The 14774-nt window shown below is 53.4% G+C and overlaps 1 protein-coding gene across 1 annotated transcript in view; it reads left to right on the top strand.

The window, feature by feature from the left end:
- CDS2 (CDP-diacylglycerol synthase 2) overlaps positions 1-14535 on the top strand; it is a 47923-nt gene extending 33388 nt beyond the window's left edge. Inside the window, exons 2-13 of the mRNA XM_056122143.1 lie at positions 959-1089; positions 3025-3121; positions 3644-3741; positions 4771-4910; positions 6281-6339; positions 7254-7336; positions 9067-9154; positions 9970-10038; positions 11169-11321; positions 13149-13268; positions 13743-13846; positions 14244-14535. Coding sequence (XP_055978118.1) covers positions 959-1089; positions 3025-3121; positions 3644-3741; positions 4771-4910; positions 6281-6339; positions 7254-7336; positions 9067-9154; positions 9970-10038; positions 11169-11321; positions 13149-13268; positions 13743-13846; positions 14244-14379 — 1278 coding nt within the window. The 3' untranslated portion in view covers positions 14380-14535. The remainder of the gene's footprint in view (positions 1-958; positions 1090-3024; positions 3122-3643; positions 3742-4770; positions 4911-6280; positions 6340-7253; positions 7337-9066; positions 9155-9969; positions 10039-11168; positions 11322-13148; positions 13269-13742; positions 13847-14243) is intronic.
- The last annotated feature ends 239 nt before the right edge of the window (positions 14536-14774 follow it).

Below are 14774 nucleotides of genomic sequence, written 5' to 3' on the forward strand. Positions count from 1 at the left end.
ATGAAAATTTTGAAGATGTGGTGAAACAGCCTTTGCCGTTTGGAGGTTTAGTTTGTTCTGAGTTTCTTACTGAGGAGTAAAGGGCTCCCAGAATGGTGCAGTGAGAGGAATCCTGCCTTGGAGTCAGAAGCCCTGGCCGCCGGCTGCCCTGCTTTGGAGCTAGCCGCTGAAGCTCTCAGTGTCCCTGCTGCTTCCTGCCTAAATGGGATTCTTCCGGGCTTTCTCTCCTTCCCAGAACTGCTCCGCGTTTCCTAGGCTTGGGAAATGCTCTTCTCCCTGGGCAGGGAGACGCCTCCTGAGTGGTTGCTTTTCTCTTCCCGCACAGCCCTTCAGCCCTCCCTGAGGACTAGGAGAGTCCAGTAGTGCTGTGTCCCAGGCATGGCTCCGGTCTTACCCTGCGGGTGGACGAGGGGGGCTGTGCCCTGCTCTGTGGGTGACATCACCGAGTGTGCCGACTCGGACCTGGGGCCAGGGAGGACAGAGACCTAGCCCCATGACTCACTGATTGTCTGTCACCTTCCTTGATCAGGCTAGTCAAGTGACCTCATGGCCTGCTCTTGTGGTGCCTGCTAGTAACGCTGGACTTGGGGTGGGTGGGCTGTGCCCCCGGCTTGCCCTAAGGACCCTGGCCAGAGTTTCAGGCTGCCTGGTGGCTCTGAGAGCTATGGCAGTATCAGTGTGGTGGTCTGACGGCCTTGCAGAGGCGGACAGATGTCCTGGGTGTGTGATGACCTGGCGACTTGCTGCAGGGCAGGGTTGGGGACGCTCCCCCCAATCTGCCAGTCACAGCCCCGAGCACTGTACCCCCCAACCCCATTGCTGCCCCAGCCGCCATGCTGTGTGCCCATCTGTCCTGTCACCTGTTCGCATCTTTCCTCGCATCCCTCCCGGGACAGGCGTGTGTTTCCCAGGCATCTGCTAAACCTTGCTCACCTTCCCCTCGTCTCCTTCCACACAGGATGCAGAAGTCAAGACTGAGGGGGAGACAGCGTCGGACAGTGAGAGCCGAGCGGAAGCCGCTCCCATCCCTGCCCCTGTGGACGATACCCCCGAGGTGCTCAACCGGGCGCTCTCGAACCTGTCGTCCAGGTAAGCGCGGGTGTCCGAGCACTGCCGGAGACCTGGGGTCCTTGTGCTTTCTCTGAGCGCTGCTTCTGGAAAGTACTGGGGCTTGCTAAGCACTTTCACAGCTGTCGTTCCTTCCTCTTTCTTTTTCTTTCTCTCTGTCTCTTTTTTTCTTTTTTGGGTCACACCCAGCAGTGCACAGGGGTTACTCCTGCTTCTGCACCCAGGAATTACCCCTGGCGGTGCTCAGGGGACCATATGGGATGCTGGGAATCGAACCCGGCTCAGCCACGTGCAAGGCAAATGCCCTACCCGCTGTGCTATTGCTCTAGCCCCTCTTTCTCTCTTTTTTTATTTTGATTTTGGGTCACACCTGGTGATGCTCAGGGGTGCCTCCTGCCCCTGCATTTAGGAATGACTCCTAGTGGTGCTTGGGGGACCTAAGGGGTGTCATCTGACAGTGTCTGGGGACTGTGCAGTGCCAGGGATTGATCCCGGGTTGACCGTGTGCAAGGCTAGCGCCCTCCCCGCTGTACTGTCACTTGACCCCTGGCTCTGCCATGCCTTCTGACAGAGCGAGTAGGCGCCCTTCAGCAGACCCCAAGACCCTTTCAGAACAGCAGCTGCTCCCATGTACCCCCTGTGCCTCCCAGCCCGTGCCCAATGCACCCAGGAGAGCATCTCTGCTGAACAACAAACCAGCATTGACCGTGAGGCCTTGACTCTAGAGCAGGCCAGGCTGGGAGCTGCACCCTGAGGAGGGGGAGGCTTGACAAAGAGTTCGGGGGGGTGGGGGGGGGGCTAAGTAACTGCCTCAGCACGTCCCATGGTGATCCTTGGCTTTATGACACCCGGCATGGGGTACTGCTTCTCACTGAGGAACCTCAGAGCTCAGCTCTCCCTGCTCCCACACACGTCCGTGCTGCTTTGATTCCCCTGAAGAACTGAGAAACGTCTCAGTTTGGGTAAATCTAGACTTAAAATATTTCATTTTCATTATATATGCCTTTTTTTTTGGTGGAGGGGCGGGGGTCCCTTGAGATACCAGCTCTGTAGAGAACAGAACCTCTTAAGATTCCCCAAACAGTCTCTGCACAGGTGTGTGCCTCTGGCGTGTGGTCTTTGAAAGGCTGGTTTGTGCGGTGGGCAGGGCCCCGGGTTCTGCATTGACATCCCAGGTAGTCCTGGAGAGAGCTCTGCCCTGGCCAGCCCCCTTCTCACCCTGCTAGTGAGAAGGTTGGGTGACTCAGGGACCTTTGAGAGTGCCTAGCGCATGTCATGATTGCTCTGTGTTGATACCACTGTGGCGGTTCAGAGCAAAGCAGTCCAGGGTTCTTCAGGGAAAATCTCATGACTTCAGTCCCGCTAGACACAGCCATAGCCGCCCTTCAAGTAGAAGGGCCGGTGCTATAGTACAGTGAGTAGGACATCTGCCTTGCACGCCACACATCCAGGTTCCATCCCCGGTACCCCGTAGGGTCCCCTCGAGCCCACCAGGTATAATTCCTGAGTGTAGGGCCAGGAATAACCCCGGAGCCCCACTGTGTGTGTCCCAGAAACAAACCCCAAAAAAGTCATCCAAGCAGATACAGAAGCGAGAATCATATTTCCCTTGGATTTTGTTTGTTTGTTCTTTGCCTCCTGGCCCCTTGGTTCCTTTGGTTATGTGGGGGAGAGAGTGGGGGTGGGAGGATGCATCTGGCAGTGCTTGGGACTGTGCAGTGCCGGGATTGAGCTGGGCCTTCTGCACGCAGAGCACGCGCCCAGCCCTTTCTCCCTCACTCGGGCCCCTCTGTGGAGTTTGGTTGTGGCTGCCGTCAGGGCTTCGGTCTGGGGAGGGACGCGGCCTTGGAGAGCAGTGAGCTGACCAGCGGAACTGCATCCCAGGGATGCCTGGCGTGGGTGCTCTGGCTGTCTCCGGGCTCCTAACATGTCTCCTTTCCCTCCACTCCGCCGTAGATGGAAGAACTGGTGGGTGAGAGGCATCCTGACCCTGGCCATGATTGCGTTTTTCTTCATCATCATTTACCTGGGACCAATGGTTTTGATGATCATTGTAAGTGCCGCCTGCTCCCGTGCCAGCTGGGCTTCCGATTCCCCCATGGCGCCTGAAGCACCAGGCCTTGTCTCGGCTCTGGGAATCACCTGGGCTCCCGGATCCTGTGACCCCCGTGGCCTTAGCGTGTCTGTGACTTCTCTCGCCTTTTAGCAGGCAGCTGCGGAGGCCAGCTTCATGTGATTTATTGCCGTCTCCCACTGACCCCAGCTGTGACAGTGTGACTCACGGCTTTGTTGTATTTTCCTGGGTCCAGGCCTTCTCTCAGCGGGATCTGTCAGAGGGTTTCTAGTCAGTGTTAAAAGGAGAAGGGATTGGATGAGTCCTGGGGGATTCTGGACTCAAAATAATAGTTGAAGCCTCAGGGGTTGTGTGGATAGTGAGCTGGATTGCCTGTGTCCCCAAACAGCCGTGCTGCTGGGTGAGGTCGGCGGGGACCGAGAAGGCCACGGGCCTGTGGGCTTCTGTTTCCAATGACCCTGGGGATGGGGCTGAGACGGTTCTCGCCTGTGCCCGCTGCAGGTGATGTGTGTGCAGATCAAGTGCTTCCACGAGATCATCACCATCGGCTACAATGTCTACCACTCCTATGACCTGCCCTGGTTCCGGACCCTCAGCTGGTGAGTCTCTTGCCCTCCCGTCCACCCGGCCAGGCAGTGCCCTGCACCTGGGCCTCCTGTGCGCTGGCCCTACACCGGTATGTTTATTCTCCATTTCCTCTTTCCTCAGGTGGGTTGGGGGAGGGCACACGCAGTGGAACTCAGGCTCTGGTTTCTCTCTGCTGCTCTCGGACTGCTCTTGGCAGCGTTCCGGGGACCCCACCAGGTGCTGGGGGTTGGACCAGGCCTCTACCTGCAAGACATGTGCTCAACCTGTGGAGTCATCTCCCTGGCCCTGGATCAGCATTTTTTGTTTGTTTGTTTTGTTTTGTTTTTGTGCCATCCCCGGTGATGCTCAGGTCTTACTCTTGGCTCTGGGTTCAGGGATCATTCCTGGTAGTGTTGGGGGATTCTCTGGTACTGGGGATCAGAGCTGGGTCAGCCGTGTTCACGGTGAATGCTCTACCCACTGTGTTCTCTCTTCAGGGCTCGATCAGCATCAGCATCAGCATTATTATGTTCTAGTGTCCCCATTCCCGATAGTAGTTATCGGAGAATTGTCACTGCTGGCGTGACTGCCTTTAGAAGTTCGTTTCGTATTCTTCGGATAGATAGCTTAGCGTCAGTGAATTTCAAACTGTGCTTTTGGAGTTCTAGTTCCTTGAGGGGTGCCCTGGGGACTAGGATGAGGAACAGTGAGACTAACGGCACTGGTTCCTAGAGAAATCGGTTTATGGGAGAAGACTTGGCCGTCTTTGAGCAAAAATGAAAAAAAGGGGAGCCAGACAGATCCCTGATGACAGAGCCAGGAGCAAGTCCTGAGTACGCTGGGTGGGACCCCCAAACCGAAAATAAACAGGAAACGCCCAAAAAAGCCCCAAGAGAGAAAACAAACCCAAACAAAAAAACAGCAATGTGGGCCAGAGAGGTAGTGTGGGGGTTAGCGTTGGCCGCCCCACTGTGGGGACGGCCCCTCTGCCTGCGGTTTCTCTCCAGCCTGGTGAGGCAGGGCCCGTGTGCCCCGTGTGAGCGCCGTTCTCCCCCCCACAGGTACTTCCTGCTGTGTGTGAATTACTTCTTCTACGGGGAGACCGTGACCGATTACTTCTTCACTCTGGTCCAGAGGGAGGAGCCTCTGCGGATTCTCAGCAAATACCACCGCTTCATTTCCTTCACCCTCTACCTGACAGGTACGGCTCCCCGCGGGGAGGAGCGGGCATCGGCGGGGGTCCTGGTGACAGGGCGGTGCCCATCGGAGAGGAGCATGCCTGGGTCCCGTTCTGATTCCCCTGTTGGTAGAGATCCTGTGGTGTGACAGAGGAAAAAACCACTCAGGGAAACCGAGTGGGGACCCCCACCCCTGTCACTCCCCCCGGAGCCCATCAGGTGGGGTATTGGCCACATCGGGGGCAGGGCACTGAGCTGGCTTCCCGAGAGCTGCAGTCACTCCAGAGTGCCCGGGACCAAATCTCTCTGTGTCTCAGCGGACACGTCAGACACGCTAAGGCTTGGTTAGTGCAGTACCATGTTTATGTGAACCGATGGTTGTCAACCCCTGCAGTGCCCCGGGTAGTCGAAGGGCACCACAGCGCAAGACTCGGGGGGTGGGGGGCAATGAGAGCGTGGAGGAAGGGGTGGTCACAGGAAGGAAGCAAGGTGGAAGGGGCCACAGAGGGCCAGAAAGGGAGAAACACGGCTCACAGCTCTGGTGGGGCTGGAATTTCCTCAGACTTGCCTTCAAAGTCGGTGTGAGGCCCACGAGACATTTCTCAGGCCTGATTTTCAGCTGGTCCTAGTCTCGACCCGATACTTGACTTTGAATCGCACCTGGGCCTGCAGCCACTGAGGGGGTCTGGGAGGGAGGGGCAGAGGTCTGGAATAGCAGCCTGCCTGCCCTTCTCTGGGCATGGCTGCATTGAGCGGGCCTAGCTCATCTGTTTGGAAAAGTTCTTCCGCTACTTGGTGTAAACTGGGGGGTGAGGGCGGGGGGCGCTGGGCTCAGGAGTCTGCAGATGTTTTTGCAGGGAGGGAGTCACTCTAGGGGTCGGTGTGAGAGAGATACAGGAGTGGCCTGGACCCCGTGTCAGACACTCTCCTTCACCTGACCCGCTCTCAGGACGGGGTCCCCCATTACCTGCTCAGCCTGGGGCCCCTGGTCTGTGGAGCTCAGCAGTCGGTTTCTGCAGTGAGAGCAGCCCCGGGCAGTGTGGAAGCACACAGGTGTGGCCGCGGGCCGGCAGCTGGTCTGACTGCTGACCCCTGCTCTAGCACTGGAACGTTTTTCCCTGGTGAATCGTGGAGGTTGATTGTGGTGTACAGAATAGTTAAGTGTGACCTTCCTTCGATTGTCCTAACGAGTGTCGTTCTCCACTTCCCCCCATCTTTGGAACATTTTGAGCAGCAAGTTTCTTTCCCTTGGGCCTTGTCATGGTGCAGGGTTAGCTGCTGCCAGGAAGCCAGTCAGGTGACCGCTGACCCCAGCTAGAGGAAGTGACTAGGACAGAGATGAATTCAGGACGCAATTCAGTGTGCCCTTTCTCCTCCACTCTCCTCCCGCTAGGATTCTGCATGTTTGTGCTGAGTCTCGTCAAGAAGCATTACCGACTGCAGTTCTACATGGTAAGGGACATGCGTGTGTGTCACAATTCAGGGCTTTGGTCAAGTTTGCAGAGACCCAGCAGACCTTTCCCCTCAGCCCTTCCCGGAGAAAACTCAGGTTTGCAGTCTGTTCTGTGAGCTACGCGTTTAGACTCAGCTACAGAAGACAAGGACCCATCTGGCAGACCCGCATCCATCTCAACCCGGTTCCTCTTAAGTAATGTGTACCCTAAGTAGCGTGTATGGTGGAGGGAAATTCAACGTTTATGGTGGGAGGAGGAGGTGGTGCTGAAAGGTGTAAAGTGTTGCGTATAAAACCCTCTCAACAACAGTACTGTAAAGCACAGTGCAGAAGAGAGTGTGTGTGTGTGTGTGTGTGTGTAAAATAAAAATGGTTCTCGTAAAAGCAGTCTAGTATGTGGGAGGCAAAGGGATTGGGGGTCGGGGACCGAGGGGAAGACGCATTGGTGGAAGGAAGTGAGCACTGGTGAAGGAATCCTTGTTCCTAACACCGAAAGCCTGAAGCCCAATCATGAGTAACTTATGATTTCACGGTGACAAAAAAAATGAATTTATTAAAAAAAAAAAAGATGAAGCTTCAGGCTTTCCTGCCTGCCCCCTCTCTCTGTCGGCTGGACGCGTGCCCTCCAGGAGAACTCTGGGACTCAGTAACTGCTCCCCGAGAGGCTGAGAGGACCCAGGCTTTAGGGCCCAGGACGACCCTTGCCCTTCCTTCCTTCCAAAGAGTGCAGCCACTGGAAGACTCAGTAGTCGCCAGCTGCCAGCTCTGTGCCACCCACTGTCAGCAAGGTGTGGGCCAGAGGCAGTGCTCGCCCGCCCTGCGCCTTCTCAGCTGTTTCCTGTTTGGTGTTGACTCTTGTCCGAAGCCCCATCCACAGGGGCTCAGGGATAGGATTCTTTTCCTTCTCTTGCAGTTTGGCTGGACTCACGTCACGTTACTGATCGTTGTAACCCAGTCACATCTCGTTATCCACAACCTGTTCGAAGGAATGATTTGGTGAGTGATGTCGGTCTGGAGATTGTCCCCCTTGGACGCGGTGGCTGTTTGTCACTCTCGGGTGTCCTGGGAGCTAAGGCCTGGCTTTCCCACCGGAAGCCGGCTCTTCACTTTGAGTGTGTTAGAATCCCTTGCAGGTCTGGACATGACCCTGGTTTCTGGATTCTGTACTTGGATTTGTGCTGCAGAAGATCTTGGGTGTAGAATATGAGTTTCTGGTACATTCTGAGGCTGTGCTAAGGCTGTTGGTTAAGAGGCACACTTAGAGAACCGCTGTTCCAGATGGAAAGGTTTAGTCCTTAAAGACTCAGAGGACAGTGAGGCGGTGTGGCAACGAATTGGAAATACCAGAGGAAAATACCACGATTCCCTGGCCGAAATGTAAACCGTGAGAGTCACAGATGGGGAAGGGAACTTGAATAGCTCAGTAATCAAAAAGAACTTTGAAAATTGTATATCAACCCAGGCTAATTAAATTTTATCTAATCCTTTATGGTAAAGCAGATAAGCCTTGGGAATGAAAAAAAGAGAGATAAACTGACCTCTTTTATGATTACAGATAAAGCGGTTGGTTCTAAATAACTCTCAGCAAATGACCCTGCCAGTGTGTCAAAAGAGTGATAGACTGTCCTTTAATAAGGTTTACTTCAGCAATTCAGTGGCTTCAGTAGGCAACCTGTCGGCCCTGGTAGAAAGCAGACTGACTGAGAAAATGATCATCTCGGTGACGGCGGAGGGCGGGGGGGTGGGAGGATGGACACAGCACATTCCGCTGTACATCAGGGACAGTTGAAGGGCCCTTGGTCGGACCCAGACTCTGCTGCAAATCAGCTCGCGGGGTGAGGACACAGGGCCCACCGGTTCCTGGGTCAGGTGGCCTCTTTGAGCTCACAGTCTGCGTAAATCATTCAAAAAGGGAGAGCCGAAAGGCGCTTATGAGGCACACATCGGAGTACTGTGGAGAGCCGTGGAGGTGACTGCTAGAAAAAGGAAAAGCAGAGATGAATTAGCGGTGGGTGTCTCGGGAATGAAGCAGGGGAGAGCGATAGGAAAACTTGTTTCTCTTGCTGTTTTAACTATATTTTCGTGTGCACCTTTAGCTGTATAATTCAGAATAACAAATGGCATTTATTTATTTTGTTTTTTGGGGGCTACCCCTGGTGATTCTCAGGGCTCTGTGCTAAGGGATCACTCCTGGCAGGGCTCAGGGGACCAACTATGGTACCACAGATCAAACCTGGGTTGGCTGTGTGCAAGGCAAGCACCTTGCCTGCTTTGCTCTCTCTCCAGCCCCCCAAAAGGACATTTTATAGATTGCCACCTGTGTTGATAAAGTTGGTACCCAGGAAACATTTGAATGCCTGCTATGTGCCATGTCCTAGGAGTGACTTGTTTGATATTTTATTTGAAAAATAAAATATGGATGGGGAGATGGTACTTGGGGCTTACTTGTGGCTCTGTGCCTGGGAATTACTCCTGGCAGAGCTATGGGGAACAGGGGAAATGCTGGGGGTTCGAACCTGGGTCGGCCGCGTGCAATACAAATGCTCTACCCACTGTACTCTCACTCCGGTCCCTAAAGCTCATTTTTTAATGTACCTTATAAACTCACAAAGTTGACAAGTACTTTTTGAGTTGTTTTGGTGCTGGGGTGTGTGACTGACATTGTTTTGTGACTCGTTGAGGTAACTCTTTGGTAAAGTTAATTCTTTGTTGAATCTCTTTCCCAGGTTCATTGTCCCCATTTCTTGTGTGATCTGTAATGACATCATGGCCTATATGTTTGGCTTCTTCTTTGGCCGGACCCCCCTCATCAAGGTAAAGGGTGTCATCCTTTCACTTCACTTTCACTGGGAGGGGAGGGCAGGACTCAGGAGGTCAGTGCGGGGAACTCAGGTGACATCTAGCTGGTGTGTCAGCCTGCAGACATTTATCGTCAGCTGTTACTTTGTAAAGAAACATGGAAAATATTGACAGCTATCGGTAGGATCTAATGTAAAAAGTACTTACAGAGATGGTACAGGATTACTTTGGGGACTTTAATATGGCCTGGAGTCTTTTTGCTTTTGGGCCATACCCAGCAGTGCTCAGGGCTGACTCCTGGCTTTGTGCTCAGGGATCAGCTGTGGCAGGCTTGGGGAACCATATGGGGTGCTGGAGATCGATTCCAGGTCGGACACATGCAAGGCAAGTGCCCTACCCACTGTACTATCTCTCCATTCCTGGACTTGAGTTTTGTCATTTATTTCATACATTGTTTGGTATTTAAATTGCTTGGATAGCCAATAGGAAAAAGAAGAAAATTTGGGGGGGGGGGTTGGAGAGTGGCAGGGGACAGGAACTAAATCAGATTGCAGAGGGTGTTAGAAGATGAGGTCGTTAGCAAAGTGACTTAAAAAAATAGAATTGTGTGCATGTGTGTGTGTGTGTTTGTGTGTGCATGTGTGCACACATGTGTGTATGTGTGTGATATTGGGTCAAACCTAGGGCCTCTCACATGAGACATGCGCTGTTTCACTGGGCCACGTCCCTATCATTAGAATCAAGCCTTCGTTGTTCCCAGGTAGTGTTATGTGGACACTGTATTGTATGTCTAACAAGATGGGTGTTAAGACTGTTTTCTTTGTCTACAGCTGTCCCCGAAGAAGACCTGGGAAGGCTTCATTGGGGGCTTCTTTGCTACCGTGCTGTTTGGTCTTCTGGTACGTCGTGGCTGCCCCCCGGGGGGAGATGTATGGGGGAGCCTTTGCACCATGACCTCACACACCTACTTTTTTTAAAAAATTTTTTAAATGTAGGAGTACTGCTGTTTTTTCAGCCACCAATTAAGCTGATTGAAGCAGGCATAAACTCCACATTACTTTTAATTTCTAAATTTTGTTTCTATAAAGTTGTTTACAATAATTGTTCACCTTAAACATTTCAACACCAATCCCACCTACCATTACACCTTCCCACCACCGCCCAAGCCTGCTCATAGGCAGATGCTAAATCATTTATTTTTTATTGCTTGTTATGAATAGTATGAGATGTTTTGCGGCTGCGAAAGCAGCCACGCACTCCTGGAATTCTAAAATTTTTAAAATAATTGGGGTTGGGAGGCATCTCTGCGGCGTGCTGCTCTCCTCCGAAATTCATTTGTGGGTATCTGAATCGTGGCCATTAATGTACTTAAGTGGCCTGATTTTGATCTCTTTCGAGATTTATTTATGGGTTTCTAAAGCAAGGCTGATAAAATGTACAGCTGAGTCGGAGGTGGTTTGTGGGTGTGATTCCCAGATAACTTCTGGACATTTAATTTCTTGGGAGACTTGGTCCCAGGTTGTTGGGGTCTGTCCAGAGTCACAGTGGCAATTTTAGGGTGTCAGGAAGCCTGAAGGCTCTGGGATCAGGGGCCACTCCTGCTGGGGCTAAGAGGACCGTATGGGATGCCAGGGAATCAAATCCCAGTCATGTGCATGCACGGCAAGTGCCCTGCCCACTGTATTATCGCTGTGGCCCCTGCTCATCTGGTCATCTGGGCTTATTCAGGATCTGAGCGGGCAGGTGTATATGAGACCCAGGGCGGCCATGAATCAATCCTGTTCTTGTTCCCCTAGCTCAAGTAACACACACACACACACACACACACACACACACACACACACACACACACACACACACCCCATGTCCCTCCTCATGCCCCGCTAAGCTACTTAGCTAGCTGGGTGCTAGGCCCATGGGGGCCATGCCAGACACACACACACACACACACACACACACACACACACACACGGCTCTGCCTTTTAGAAGGCGGGCTGGAACGGCTGCCCTTGACCTCTCTCCCCCTCAGCTGTCCTATGTGATGTCGGGTTACCGATGCTTCGTGTGTCCCGTGGAGTACAACAACGACACCAACAGCTTCACTGTGGACTGTGAGCCCTCGGACCTGTTCCGCCTGCACGAATACAACATTCCTGGAGTCATCCAGTCGGCCATTGGCTGGGTACGTGCTGCTCGCGTGAGGCGACTCCCGAGAGGGCCCCCCTTTCTCCCTGTCCTCTCAGACATCAGCCGCACAAAAATTCACTCGCTTCTTTCCTCCTTGGCACTGGGTGCCCCGGGTGGAGCGTTCGCACCATTTCAGGGCGAGGCCAGAAGAAACCCTTTTCTCTCTCTGGAAATCATGTAGATTTCCAGGTGTGCTCTAGACTCCTGGTGACCCTTGTGGTCCTCTCAGGGGCCTAAGAGGTCACTCTGCATAATAATGCAGTGACATTATTTGCCTTCTTATTTTCATTGATTTTTTTTTTGGGGGGGGGGAGCCACACCCTTAGTGTTCAGGACTTACTCCTGGCTCTGCACTCAGGGATTGCTCCTTGTGTTGCTTGGGGGACCAGGTGGGGTATTGGGGATCGCACCCGAGTTGACAGCATGCACAGAAAATGCCCCACCCACTGTGCTACTATTGCCCCCAGCTGTCCCGCCCTTTTCTTTGTGGGGCACGGATGGAGGGAGGACTTGGCCGGGGCCTCCTTCTACTCTGTCGTGGTGTTGGCTCCTGGCAGTACCTTTGTCTTGCCAAGCCGTGTGCCAGCCCATTGAGCCATCTGTCTCCCCAGCCCTGCTGGCCTTTCTGACTTAGTTTCATTTTGGGGGGTAATTGAGTCACACCCTGTAATGCTCAGGCCTACTTCTTCTTTTTTAAATTTAGTCACTGTGAAGTTCCAGTGTGTCATGGTTGGGTGTCAGGCACTGTTTCAACACCGACCCCCTCACCAGTGTCCCCTCCACCAACACCCCTCACCCCCATTTGCTTCCCACCCACCAGTCTTCTAGAGGCGTTGCTCTTTTAAAAAAAAAAAAAGTTCTTTGCCGTGGTTACAGTGCTGTTGCTGACACGGTTTCTTATGCCACAACTTGCCCCTCTCAGCACCTCCTCCTGGTTGAACGCGTCCCTTCACCTAGTCGCTGCCCCTTGCTGTCCTACCCCCAGCCCCCCTCCAGGGGCCTGTTTCCGACTGTTCCTTGTTACCATTGACTCAGGGCTACGTCTGGCCCATGCTAAGGGATCACTCCTGGCCGTGTTCCGGGGACCATTTGTGTGCCAGAGATCAAACTGGGCGTGGCCGTGTGCAGGACATGTGCCTCACTTCACGCCCGAGTTCTCTTTCCAGCCCTGCCTTTTTCAGTTTGCTGACATTTGTCTCTAATGGGCGAAAAGCCTGTTAAGCCCATTGGCGGCTCAGTTTGGCAAGGAGGCAGTGATGGCGTTTGGAATCATTGTATCCTCGCACTTACGGTAAAGATAAGCCTGTTCCTCTTCACGGTGTCTATGATGAAATAGTAAGATGATTTTTCATTAGATCTCGATATTTGAGAATATACTTCTGTTACTGCATACTGAGATGGGAAGTCCTTAAAATGCTTCTCCTAACTTTGGAGGTGTGGTCCTTACCTAAAAGGTAATTTCTCCTGGTGATTCTTGGGGGACCCATGGAGCAGGGATTGAACCCAGGCCCTCTGCTTGCAGAAGTGCTTCACGTCTTGAGCTGTTTCTCTGGCACTAGTGTTTTTTTTTAAGGGGGGACGTGGAGAGAATAAAGTTTCATAAAGAGTCATGAACTTCTTTTTATCTTTTTTTTTTTTTTTTGGTGGGGGTGGTATTCCTGGTAATGCTCAAAGGTTACTCCTGGCTCTGCACTCAGGAATCATTCCTGGAGGTGCTCAGGGGACTCTGTGGGGTGCTGGGGATCGAACCCAGGCAAGGCAAGCGCCCTCCCCACTGTGCTGCACCTGGCCCCTGCTTATCTCTGCCCTCCTCTCTCCTCAGAAAACAGTGCGGATGTACCCCTTCCAGATCCACAGCATCGCCCTCTCCACCTTCGCCTCGCTCATCGGCCCCTTTGGCGGGTTCTTCGCAAGTGGATTCAAACGCGCTTTTAAAATCAAAGTAAAGTTTTCTGTTTTTTTCTGTTCCTTTGGTTGTCTCCCAGCCAGTCTGCTGGCCAGCTGTCTTTTGCCTGCGCTGAGGGATCACTATCAAGCTCTCAGCTCCGCTTTGTGTTCCCTCTCAGGGGTCGCGTAAGAAGGCATTGTTTCTAAGGTGACTCTGGTTGGAATTTTAGTTCAGGGGTATACTATCCATCTTCAGAAGAAACATTTGTGATTTGGTAGGGCATGTCTGATGAGAACCTCGGCGTTTGTGTCGGTGTTTGCTTCTCCCGTTCCCTCGGTCACTCAGTAGATTGACTCTCCTGGGCCTTGGGGTGTGTGTGTGTGTGTGTGTGTGAGAGAGAGAGAGAGAGAGAGAGAGAGAGAGAGAGAGAGAGAGAGAGAGAGAGAGAGAGAGAGAGAGAGATTGGGTGTGTCTGTGTGTCTGTGTGGTCCAGCCCGGGCTCACCAGCCCCCTCCCTGCCACCCGCAGGACTTTGCCAACACCATCCCTGGCCACGGAGGCATCATGGATCGCTTTGACTGCCAGTATCTCATGGCCACCTTCGTCAATGTCTACATCGCCAGCTTCATCAGGTACCAGACTGTTCATTCGGGCCCAAACCGCCCAGTCTCCGGGCGCAGTGAAATTCCTGTCTCTCTCCTTTTCTGGGGGGGCAGGGGTGGCATACCCGTCGACGCTTAGGAGCAATTCCTGGCTCTGCATGCAGGAATTGCTCCTGGCACTACTCAGGGGCCCACGTGGGGATGCTGGGGATCAGAACTTGGGTTGGCCATGTGCAAGGCAAGCGCCTACCCACTGTGTTGTCGCTGCGGCCCCTGTATCTCACTTTCAATGAAAAGCTTCCCAAATGTGACCGCAGTTCTCTGTGGCGGCTGTTTCAGGGCCCTGTAGCCCGCCTTTGGGGAGAGGACCCAGGCCCTGGGGGCCGCGGGACCCTGGCTGATGCTGCCACCTGGCCTTCTCTTCCAGGGGCCCTAACCCCAGCAAGCTGATCCAGCAGTTCCTGACCTTGCGGCCGGACCAGCAGCTCCACATCTTCAACACGCTCAAGTCTCATCTGGTCGACAGGGGGCTGCTGACGCCCATCACAGAGGGTGACGAGTAGGGGCCAGCGGGGCCCGCAGAGAAGGCGCAGGACTGGGCGAGGGCCGGGCTCCGTGGCCAGCCCCCGCTGTCCACTTTGACCAGGATGAGGCTTCAACTCACTGTCTTTGTCTGTCTTTTTTTTTTTTTTAAGAATACTTCTGATTCGTGGGTGAAACCGTTTGTATATACTCTATGTGCTGACGATTTAGATTGTGAGTCAGCTGCAGCTCTGAGTCGGAAAGACGTCATAGAGGTATAGACCGTTTCGGTTTTTTGAAAACACCTCCAGGACAGTGTTGCCCAGCTGGCGAGGGTCCCCACAGTGTACTGCTCCTCTGTGTCTGACCTGGCAGGGGACCGCTCCCTCCCACCCCCCATCCTGGTTGCGGCCCCCAACAGGAAGGCTCAGAGCTG

Source organism: Sorex fumeus, unplaced genomic scaffold (genome assembly GCF_029834395.1).
Source record: "Sorex fumeus unplaced genomic scaffold, SorFum_2.1 ptg000044l, whole genome shotgun sequence".
Taxonomy (NCBI): Eukaryota; Metazoa; Chordata; class Mammalia; order Eulipotyphla; family Soricidae; genus Sorex; species Sorex fumeus.